At 33.7% G+C, this 9,987-nt stretch overlaps 3 protein-coding genes and 1 pseudogene across 8 annotated transcripts in view; 3 read left to right on the top strand and 1 right to left on the bottom strand.

Moving 5' to 3' along the window:
* LOC104779985 overlaps nt 1–2,637 on the top strand; it is a 4,661-nt gene extending 2,024 nt beyond the window's left edge. Inside the window, exons 2-10 of one of the 5 annotated variants that reach the window (XM_010504443.2) lie at nt 49–170; nt 756–849; nt 988–1,064; nt 1,193–1,308; nt 1,410–1,495; nt 1,736–1,789; nt 1,874–2,027; nt 2,140–2,153; nt 2,268–2,637. In XM_010504443.2, the coding sequence (XP_010502745.1) occupies nt 49–170; nt 756–849; nt 988–1,064; nt 1,193–1,308; nt 1,410–1,495; nt 1,736–1,789; nt 1,874–2,027; nt 2,140–2,153; nt 2,268–2,370 (820 nt within the window). In that variant the 3' untranslated portion in view covers nt 2,371–2,637. Of the gene's footprint in view, nt 1–6; nt 171–755; nt 850–987; nt 1,065–1,192; nt 1,309–1,409; nt 1,496–1,735; nt 1,790–1,873; nt 2,028–2,139; nt 2,154–2,267 lie in introns of those variants that run through there. The other 4 variants (XM_010504446.1, XM_010504445.1, XM_010504442.1 and 1 more) reach the window with 4 other exon arrangements.
* Nucleotides 2,965–3,784, top strand: LOC104779984 (annotated as a pseudogene).
* Nucleotides 4,269–5,192, top strand: LOC104779983 (40S ribosomal protein S21-2). Of its 2 annotated transcripts, none has more exons than XM_010504438.1 (4): nt 4,269–4,379; nt 4,488–4,577; nt 4,688–4,820; nt 4,981–5,192. In XM_010504438.1, the coding sequence occupies exons 2-4, from the start codon at nt 4,528–4,530 to the stop codon at nt 5,044–5,046; spliced, it is 249 nt and encodes an 82-aa protein (XP_010502740.1). In that variant the 5' UTR covers nt 4,269–4,379; nt 4,488–4,527; the 3' UTR covers nt 5,047–5,192. The 2 variants fall into 2 exon arrangements, with proteins under 2 accessions (XP_010502740.1, XP_010502741.1); XM_010504439.2 differs by having other exon boundaries at nt 4,274–4,379; nt 4,485–4,577.
* LOC104779982 (uridine kinase-like protein 5) lies at nt 5,235–7,984 on the bottom strand. Its single transcript, XM_010504435.2, has 13 exons — nt 7,815–7,984; nt 7,643–7,734; nt 7,494–7,563; nt 7,299–7,414; nt 7,146–7,242; nt 6,985–7,064; nt 6,623–6,901; nt 6,471–6,531; nt 6,330–6,390; nt 6,153–6,246; nt 5,990–6,062; nt 5,831–5,913; nt 5,235–5,736 (listed from the first exon to the last, which is right to left on the bottom strand). Exons 1-13 carry the CDS (start codon nt 7,912–7,914, stop codon nt 5,539–5,541), a joined length of 1,404 nt encoding a protein of 467 aa, XP_010502737.1. The 5' UTR covers nt 7,915–7,984; the 3' UTR covers nt 5,235–5,538.

The following is a 9,987-nucleotide window of genomic DNA, read 5'->3' as shown; positions in this document are numbered from 1 at the left end:
GTATATTCTTTTTTATCGGGATTTTTGTTAGCAGAGAAAGACGACGATGTCGTCGTCGTCGCCGGACATTGCCGGAATATTAGATAATACGAAGGAGCTTGATCGGTTAAGGAAAGAACAAGAGGAAGTTCTTGTGGAGATCAATAAGATGCATAAGAAGCTTCAAGCTAGTAAAGTCTTTCCATTTTCAGCCTTTTTTTTTTTTGGTTTTTTTTTTTTACTACTATCCAAATTTTTGAATGAAGCTTTTTTGATCTCTCTTAGACGTGCGTGATTATTTTAATTGATCTTTGATTGTGTTCGATTAGTTATGGTTATTAGGATCATTTGGGTTTTGGATCTTGAAGTAATTAGATAGAACTCTGTTGTTAGTTTACATTGATAAGTTTGAATTTTGAATACAGTTATCTGCTAAGAGAACCAATTAATAGACTTTAGCTATTCATGTCGTAATGTAGAAATTGGTATTGTGCTTTGATTAGGGAAAACAAGAAGAGGATTTAGCCACTTTTGGCATTTGTCCTTGTGAATCTTTAAGAGTTTTGAAATTTCTTGATTAAGCTCTGTTTTCGTACTTGGAAAGAATCGTCGTAGCGGACTAGATTTATCGAATTATCTAACAGACTAATGAGAATCTTATACTGAATTGAGCTTGTTTCAGCTAGAATGGTTTGAAGTTTATGTGACTCTATATGACTGTTATTTGCTTTCAATGAGTTATTCTGGCTGACTTGTGTATGTGTTTTGAACCGCAGCACCTGAGATAGTTGAGAAGCCTGGTGATACTTCATTGTCAAAGCTTAAAAATTTGTACATTCAAGCAAAAGAGCTTTCAGAAAGTGAAGTAACGTAAGCCAGATCTCTTCATCATTTCCTTTCAGTTGTTACATCAGATTTGAATGGTTTAGAGAGTGGATGATACAACTAAATGACTCAATTGTTTGTGTGCAAAAAACCCAAATCTCTAAAGCTGTGTGCTTATTGCAGCGTTTCAAATATTCTGCTTACTCAGTTGGATTCTCTGCTTCCATCTGGACCAACTGGGCAACAACGCAGAAAATTAGGTATACTTCCGATTATTGTTAAGACCCTTCTTTGAATATATCTCAGGCTAGTCTTGTAAGTAATGTATTGATATATATATAAAAGAGGGATTAAGGTTTTTCCGATGCTTGTAATGATATCACATAAGTGGCAGAAGGCAACGAACAGAAGAGAAAGAGAATGAAAGTAGATTCAGATGTAACAAGAGTTTCTCCTTCCATGAGAAATCAAATCGAGGCATATGCCAGTCTAAAGGGTGAACAGGTACAACAACAACTACACCATTTGTTTCTTGGAGGACTTGAATCACTTGTTTCTTTCAAAATTGGCCAAAAGTTATTATGTGACATCTGTTTTTTTTGTAGGTTGCTGCAAGAGTCACAGCCGAGGATGCCGAGAAGGATGAATGGTTTGTGGTGAAAGTTATTCACTTCGACAGAGAAACAAAAGAGTAAGCTTGAACCCTTTTAGTAAGATCATTTCCTCATTGGTTAGGTTAGGAGAGGGAACAATCATGCAATTTTATACATAGTTGTGCTAAAAGATAGATTTTGAGGATTTTTCATGAATCATGCATTTATATATTAGGATAAAACTAGTAGATAGCCGTTATGATGCAGTTATGGTATATATTTTGCTAGACAATAGATTCATATATGCGTCTAAATAGTGTTTTGAACCTTTTTCACAGAGTTGAAGTACTTGATGAAGAACCAGGAGATGATGAAGAAGGAGGTGGCCAGAGGTAATTAAGAGCTCTTTATAACTCTGAAACTTTTGCAATAACATAGCTAGAGCAGCTTGCTTATTATTCTCTTGTTATCTTTAGGACGTATAAACTATCAATGTCATGTATTCTACCGTTTCCAAAAAGGAATGATCCTACAAGCACACAAGAGTTTCTACCAGGAAAACATGTCTTAGCTGTATATCCTGGAACCACAGCCCTCTACAAGGCAACTGTAGTCAGTACCCCACGAAAGGTTAGCTTTTTTTTCCCGCAACATTTCAAACTCGTTTCAGCAGATGTATATAAAACCAATCAGAACTAACCTCTAGTTATCTAAACCTCGCATGTTGAACATGTGGTTCCAGAGGAAGTCTGACGAGTAAGTTCCTGCAGCCACACCTTTGTTCATATCCCATCATCAACTAATTAGGCGCTTTTAATTAAGATTTAAGAATCTCAAGTGCTTAATTTGATAATATCTGATTCATACTAGGTACTTGCTAGAATTCGATGATGATGAAGAAGACGGAGCATTACCTCAAAGAACAGTGCCATTCCACAAAGTGGTAGCTTTACCAGAAGGCCATCGCCAGTGAATTTCAGATGGATACAATAAAATAAGAGACTAACTATTTGGGTGCCAAAAGCATAAGTTAAGAGCTGTTGTCCCTGTTTTGTAGTTCACATGAGATGTTTTGAAGACTAAAAAGGTAATTTTTTTCCTTTTTACTATTCAATTTGGGGCGAAGCTACTCTAGTTAAATGTAATGTTTGAATGTGTTATGTGTATATATATATATATGTATGAGACCATGGATATGTATCATATTAAGACACAATTTATAAAAGTTACATTTGTATGATTACAAGTTTTTGTGAGATAGATGAAACAACTACTTTTCAAGTGTGACACTATATCCTTACTCGGATCTCGACTCGCGGTTCCCAGGCGTTACTTTAAACTAACCCCGAGAGACAAACGACTACTTTTCACGTGTCATTTAGTGTTTTGCCGTTCACTTAAGGAAGAATATCATCTAAATTAGGATCAATAATACGTACCAGCTGAAGGGTCTAAATTGGGTAGAGAGACTGGTAAGTGGTAGGTAACAAGGATGTAAAACTAAAAACGGTATCATACGGATCTAATGGCACGTGGAGTAACTAAAACAATAACGCAAGGTTAGTTTTGTCTTAACACGACACCAACTTCGACGCTAGGGTTTTTGCTTCACGGCTTGTTGAAGAGAAGCATTTTTTTCCCTGTCGTCCCCAGTTTCTACTTCTGCTTTAAGGAACTGGTAAACAAAACTCGTCTTCCCCTTCGATTTAATTATTCTCTTTTTGGATCTTTTCTCGTGCTTTTTTTTTTTACAATGTTTTGTGTACAATTGTTTGTTTTGTAGCAGTTCAAAGACTTAGAAATCTGTCAGTTCTAAGCTCCAAAAGATGCAGAACGAAGAGGGTCAAGTCACTGAGCTTTACATTCCAAGGAAATGGTAAAGATTGACAAAAACAAAAGAACAAAAAAAAAAAAACTTTTTTATTATTATTGTAAGGAAACTTAATGAATTGATTGTTCTTGTTTGTTTTTGGATTATAATTGCAGCTCGGCTACTAACAGGTTGATCACATCAAAGGATCATGCTTCTGTGCAGCTCAACATTGGTCATCTCGATGCTGATGGGGTGTACACTGGTCAATTCACTACATTTTCTCTCTGCGGTTTTGTCCGTGCTCAGGTTTGTCAAGACAGCTTCTTTATCATAAATCTTGAGACTTGTCTGACTTTAATCTAGTATAGCAATGGAATTGGTTCTGGATCATTGTGTTAACTAGAATTGGTCATGTAATGCTTTTGTTAGTTCATGACATTGTTAACACTTTCTTGAAACGATATAGGGTGATGCTGACAGTGGAGTCGACAGGCTATGGCAGAAGAAGAAGGNAGCATAAGTTAAGAGCTGTTGTCCCTGTTTTGTAGTTCACATGAGATGTTTTGAAGACTAAAAAGGTAATTTTTTTCCTTTTTACTATTCAATTTGGGGCGAAGCTACTCTAGTTAAATGTAATGTTTGAATGTGTTATGTGTATATATATATATATGTATGAGACCATGGATATGTATCATATTAAGACACAATTTATAAAAGTTACATTTGTATGATTACAAGTTTTTGTGAGATAGATGAAACAACTACTTTTCAAGTGTGACACTATATCCTTACTCGGATCTCGACTCGCGGTTCCCAGGCGTTACTTTAAACTAACCCCGAGAGACAAACGACTACTTTTCACGTGTCATTTAGTGTTTTGCCGTTCACTTAAGGAAGAATATCATCTAAATTAGGATCAATAATACGTACCAGCTGAAGGGTCTAAATTGGGTAGAGAGACTGGTAAGTGGTAGGTAACAAGGATGTAAAACTAAAAACGGTATCATACGGATCTAATGGCACGTGGAGTAACTAAAACAATAACGCAAGGTTAGTTTTGTCTTAACACGACACCAACTTCGACGCTAGGGTTTTTGCTTCACGGCTTGTTGAAGAGAAGCATTTTTTTCCCTGTCGTCCCCAGTTTCTACTTCTGCTTTAAGGAACTGGTAAACAAAACTCGTCTTCCCCTTCGATTTAATTATTCTCTTTTTGGATCTTTTCTCGTGCTTTTTTTTTTTACAATGTTTTGTGTACAATTGTTTGTTTTGTAGCAGTTCAAAGACTTAGAAATCTGTCAGTTCTAAGCTCCAAAAGATGCAGAACGAAGAGGGTCAAGTCACTGAGCTTTACATTCCAAGGAAATGGTAAAGATTGACAAAAACAAAAGAACAAAAAAAAAAAAACTTTTTTATTATTATTGTAAGGAAACTTAATGAATTGATTGTTCTTGTTTGTTTTTGGATTATAATTGCAGCTCGGCTACTAACAGGTTGATCACATCAAAGGATCATGCTTCTGTGCAGCTCAACATTGGTCATCTCGATGCTGATGGGGTGTACACTGGTCAATTCACTACATTTTCTCTCTGCGGTTTTGTCCGTGCTCAGGTTTGTCAAGACAGCTTCTTTATCATAAATCTTGAGACTTGTCTGACTTTAATCTAGTATAGCAATGGAATTGGTTCTGGATCATTGTGTTAACTAGAATTGGTCATGTAATGCTTTTGTTAGTTCATGACATTGTTAACACTTTCTTGAAACGATATAGGGTGATGCTGACAGTGGAGTCGACAGGCTATGGCAGAAGAAGAAGGTTGAAGCCAAACAACAGTAAGACCAACAAGCTTTGTTTTCTAGTTTCTAGGTTTCTTTTTGAAATCTAGATGTGAACCTGTATCTGGTTTTCTAATTTCTTGTTGCTGCAAAGCAAAGATACTTTTGGTTTGAAAGATAATGGAATGAGATGTTTGGTTTTTGTTTGCCCGGAATTAGCAATGAAATGACAAATCTATTATTCTTCTATACGCATTCAAGTCATATCAGGCCAAAATAAATCAGTAATAGTATTGGAGTTGTACACAATAGACAACTATAAGAATGGAGATTAGTCTACTAAGAAAAGAATGAATGGGTTTCAATGTAATGTTATGTATACTGGATAGAGTAATTTAGAGAAATAGGATAAATATTAGCAAAATATGAGAATGAAGATGGGAGAAAGAGAATCTCAGGATGAATCAGAAGGTTATTCAAGTTTTATATGATAATAATGCTATGGCTTTGTTGGTTCCCAAGTAGCTTAATGACTATAGAAGAGTATATCTTTTTAGCTTCTTGACTTGAGATTTGCAGTGAAGCTTGTTGTTACTTTTGAACTAATGTTGTTTGTACCAAAGTAACGGTCTGCAAATTCTCCCATGCCTGGTATCACACGCGAGTCCTCATTAAGGGATGCATCGATTTCTGAAGTCACAATCTTTAGCATTGGGAATTTCTTGCAGAGCGCGTGGATACCTTGAGGTGCCTGCAGTTTTTTTCTTGGGTTAGTATATAATAATACTGATGAGTTATAGCTCGAGAAGAAACATTGACAAGAGGTTTCTTTGGTTGATCTTTACTGCTATAAGATTGAGAAAGATGATATGTGATTCTGGAACTCCCTTGCTCAGAAGCAAAGTTATAGCTTTCACTGCAGAGTATCCTGTTAACAATTTTAGAAGGTTAGACATTTCTGCAACAACTGATTCGATAAACATATTCTTTGTTACTACTAGAACCTGAAGCTAGAACAGGGTCAAGGAGGAAGACATGTCTGCTTGCGATATCTTTAGGCAACTTCTCATATATTAACTGCAAGAAACATCATTTGAATGAGCAAAACTGTTTGAGCTGAGATGAATGGGGGAAACATGCATGTTTGCAGGCAATGTAATCTCAGACCTGACGACCATCGTTATTCTCTCTGTGAATGAGGATTTTGCCAATCTTAATACCGTTGCAGCAAGCTCTTAGTGCATTCTCCATACTTTCACCACTGTAAATACCAAAAACATAAGGATACCATAGCAATGTACAAATCCGAAAACAAACGAGATAGCAAAGCTTTGTTTTAGATACCTTCTGATCACTGAGACGCCACACAATCTCTTGCAGAAGTCAACTCCAGTGTACACTGATCCTGTTAAGTTCAAAAAGTCGATTACATAAAGTGACATTTTAATCTTTACCTGAACTCCAACATCTTAGTGGCTCAGTTACCTGTTGGAGTGGTGATCTGTTTCTCTGTGAAAGGAAGATGACCAAGTCCATGTTCCACAACCTGAAACAAACATACACAACTCCAGGCTTAGTTTGGTTCCTTATAAGAAACCTATTTCCGGAAATTGAATGTACTGACTAGAGGCATTTACCAATCGAATCAATCGGTCAGCGTAGAAGACGAAATCATGCTTGGCTGTGTTGACGTCGCGGATAAGAGTATGCATTCCTTTGATCTGGAACGTAGAAGATATGAGGAAGATGTTTGAGTATATCTTACAGAGATTGTGTTGGCACAGCTTTGTACGAATATGTTGTACAATGAGGTCAATTGCAACATCATTGTCTCCTCCTCTAGGAATGATTATATCAGCATACTTCATCGATGGCTGGATGAATTCGTCAAAGCTCGGCTTCACAAACTTGGTATACTGAAAAAAAACAAAAGTGATGGTCTGATGATTAAAAGCTAGAAACAAAACATTATATCAGATTCAGAGACTCATCACTGAACCTGTTCAAGCACGTTTTGGATGTTTCTTCCTCTCTGGACAGTATCACGCTGTATTCTTCTTGATAGCCTTACATCAGCATCTGCATATTGGTGTAAATTTGTATTGGATAAGCAGAAAGACCTTGAAACTGTTTCAATCTAAAGCCGAGGAAATAACAAACCTGTGTCGACAAAGATCTTCATGTTCATGAGATCACGAACTCGAGGATCATTAAGAACCAAGATTCCCTCTAAGATGATTACATCACCAGGATTAACCTGAATTGAATCGTCATTAGTCCATAATCAGGTCTAATGAACAACGCTTATCTTACCGGACTAGATGATTCAATGCTCTGGTGGATTTTGAAATCGTAACTAGGAATGTTCACTGGTTGTCCTGATCTTAATTTCTCCATACACGAAAGCAAAACCTCGGTGTTGAACGCAGCTGTGTAGTTTTCAATCAATCAAAAACAAGATTCTCATTCAAAAAAAAATAACAAATCGTCCTCAGATCAATCACTCACCAGGATGATCGAAGTTGTATTCATGAACCTTCTTTAGTTTCTCCTCACTAAGGGAATGATAAAACGAATCCTGCAAAATCAAATGTTTTCACACGACTGTTTTGACGATTTGATTTGTAAAAAACAGATGTAAGGGTTAAATAAATTACTTGGTTCACAAGCACAACACGTTGATCGTGTAACTGAGACATGATCATATTGCATACAGTCGTCTTCCCGGAGGCGGTTCCTCCGGCAACACCTGAATTTAGCAGATCGAATCAAACCAAACCAAAACCAATGAAAATCCTCAGAGACAAATTAAAAAAAAAAAAATCGTACCGATGACGAAAGGCTGTTTAAGAGGAGCAGGAGCTGAAGGTGATATAGAATTGTCACTGATCAAAAAGTGATCTTTTACGCCATTAGATAATTTCTCCATCGTCCTCTCTTCAATCTTACGTTTAGAACGAGAGATAACAAATCTGAAAGATATAGAAAAGACTATAGTCGGCCTTTTGGTAACGTCTTAAATGGATAAATTGAAGACACTATGTGTGCGTATCTCCATTTCCTATTAGATGTGTAAGTAAGTGTTCGTATTGGCGCACGCCGTATTTTGTAACCAATGTTCTTGATAAACCACATGGTACGATTTGGTTTGGTTTAATTTTCACAAACCAGTGTTGAAGAAACTACATAAATTTTAGTTAAAGTTGTCAATTCCAAAGAAAGAAGTTTCTAAAATATCAAAATCCCCTATATATTTATAGAGAAGCATTTTGCTGAAAATACTGATGTGTCGTCACCAAAATGATTTGAAGTTTTAATTGCAATTACGCATCTCAAGATTAACATATTTACAAAAACAAGTTTTTAATTTATTAAATATACTATTAAATTATATAAGAAAATATTTATTTATTATTATTTACATAAATATGCTATTAGAATATATGAGGTAATATTTATTTCTATTAGTTTTAAAAAATGAAAGATTTAATCAACTATTAAAACTATAAAATATAGTTAATTATTTAATTATTATTTTCATAACATATTTAATTATAAGTAAATTACATCCACAAACAATTAAAAAATTATTAATTTATTCAACATTTTGAAATGCAAAACTTACACCAAGCGCGACTGTCTCCGCAACATGTTTTGTTTGTAAACACTTTTCCTCCAAATTGGCTCGTTTGAGCTGATTCTATTGTTGTCAAAAAAAAATAAATGCAAAACTTATTCTCCAATTTAAGTATATTTAAAAAGTAATAATCACAATAATCTCAAAAAATAAATATTATTTCGTAAACAATTTTAAATTTATTCACCAATTTAAATTTAAAAAAAAACAAAAAATCTGTGTCCTATTTAAAAATTCCAATGACTATTCAGATATATTTAACAAATAATCAAAAAATAACTACTGTAATAATCATAATAATAAGATATTTGATTTTTTAATAATTAATAATAAATGGTGATTCAGCGATCTTAAAATGATACTGATTTTTTTGAAAACCTCAGACATTCATTATTTACCATTTTAATATATTTTTCTCATGGTATTTTTAAACTTAGAATTAGTTTAAATTCATTATTCTAAAAACATTGTCTTATCTATTTAATGGCATATTAATGTAGACAATAATGTGAAATATTAAGTATATGAATTTGATTTTTAAAAACACAAAAAAAAACAGATTATCATAACTAATAACATTTTATCAAAACTTTTTCTACCATGTTTAATTTTTTTTCCACATTTCACGAGTGAAATATATTTCTACACAAAATAATTAAATGCAAATTTGAATAAAACAAAACAATATGAGTAAAATTATTATCTTGACACTTTAGATCCCAAATGATAATTTTATTTGAATCGATTTATCCCGCACTATGTGCGGGTTGCTACCTAGTTTGTATTATAGAAAAAATCTTTAAACTACAAAATTTGGCCGATCTTTAATAAATTTCAAGTTAACGTTCTAACAAATTAAAAATACTGATAATGGCATTGAAATACTGATTTGTAGTATAAGTTGATCCGCTGCATTTATGATTTATCATTATGTAGTTTTCTTTACCATAAATGGAGTTTACTATTCTTCTGTATCAGAATACTTGATGTTTTAAGATTTTCAATAGGATTAAGAAAATAAGTAATGGTGTATCCTACTATATTAATTGGGAAGTACAAATATGAAACTAACCTTAAAATGTGTAAAAAATTACATTCAATTGCCATTAGAAAACCTTAATTATGATTAATTAATTAATTAAATAAATATAATGAACTAAAAAACGAAAATTGGAGATACATAAAATAAAATAAATTGTAGAAAAGTAAAAAATAAAAAATCTATTAGAATCAAAACTAGTTTATACTTTAAAAGAAAAATATAACAGGTAAAATTTTAAAAATCTAATCGAAGAAAATATATATAACTACAAATTTTATCAAAAACCTTTCCAGCACGAATTAAAATTTTATCAAAAATAAAAT

The sequence above is a fragment of the Camelina sativa genome, chromosome 4 (assembly GCF_000633955.1).
Source record: "Camelina sativa cultivar DH55 chromosome 4, Cs, whole genome shotgun sequence".
Taxonomy (NCBI): Eukaryota; Viridiplantae; Streptophyta; class Magnoliopsida; order Brassicales; family Brassicaceae; genus Camelina; species Camelina sativa.
The sequence above is the reverse complement of the archived record's forward strand: the minus strand, read 5'-3'. Positions and strand labels throughout refer to the sequence as shown.

Bases quoted from the DNA above. Each gene is read 5' to 3' on its own strand.
- LOC104779983 (XM_010504438.1), top strand. From the start codon at position 4,528: ATGCAGAACGAAGAGGGTCAAGTCACTGAGCTTTACATTCCAAGGAAA. The intron at 4,578-4,687 runs GTAAAGATTGAC...TTATAATTGCAG, and splicing joins CTTTACATTCCAAGGAAATG to CTCGGCTACTAACAGGTTGA. The intron at 4,821-4,980 runs GTTTGTCAAGAC...GAAACGATATAG, and splicing joins GCGGTTTTGTCCGTGCTCAG to GGTGATGCTGACAGTGGAGT.
- LOC104779982 (XM_010504435.2), bottom strand. From the start codon at position 7,914: ATGGAGAAATTATCTAATGGCGTAAAAGATCACTTTTTGATCAGTGAC. The intron at 5,914-5,989 runs GTTCTAGTAGTA...AATTGTTAACAG, and splicing joins TGACCCTGTTCTAGCTTCAG to GATACTCTGCAGTGAAAGCT. The intron at 5,737-5,830 runs GTAAAGATCAAC...AAAAAACTGCAG, and splicing joins TCTTTCTCAATCTTATAGCA to GCACCTCAAGGTATCCACGC.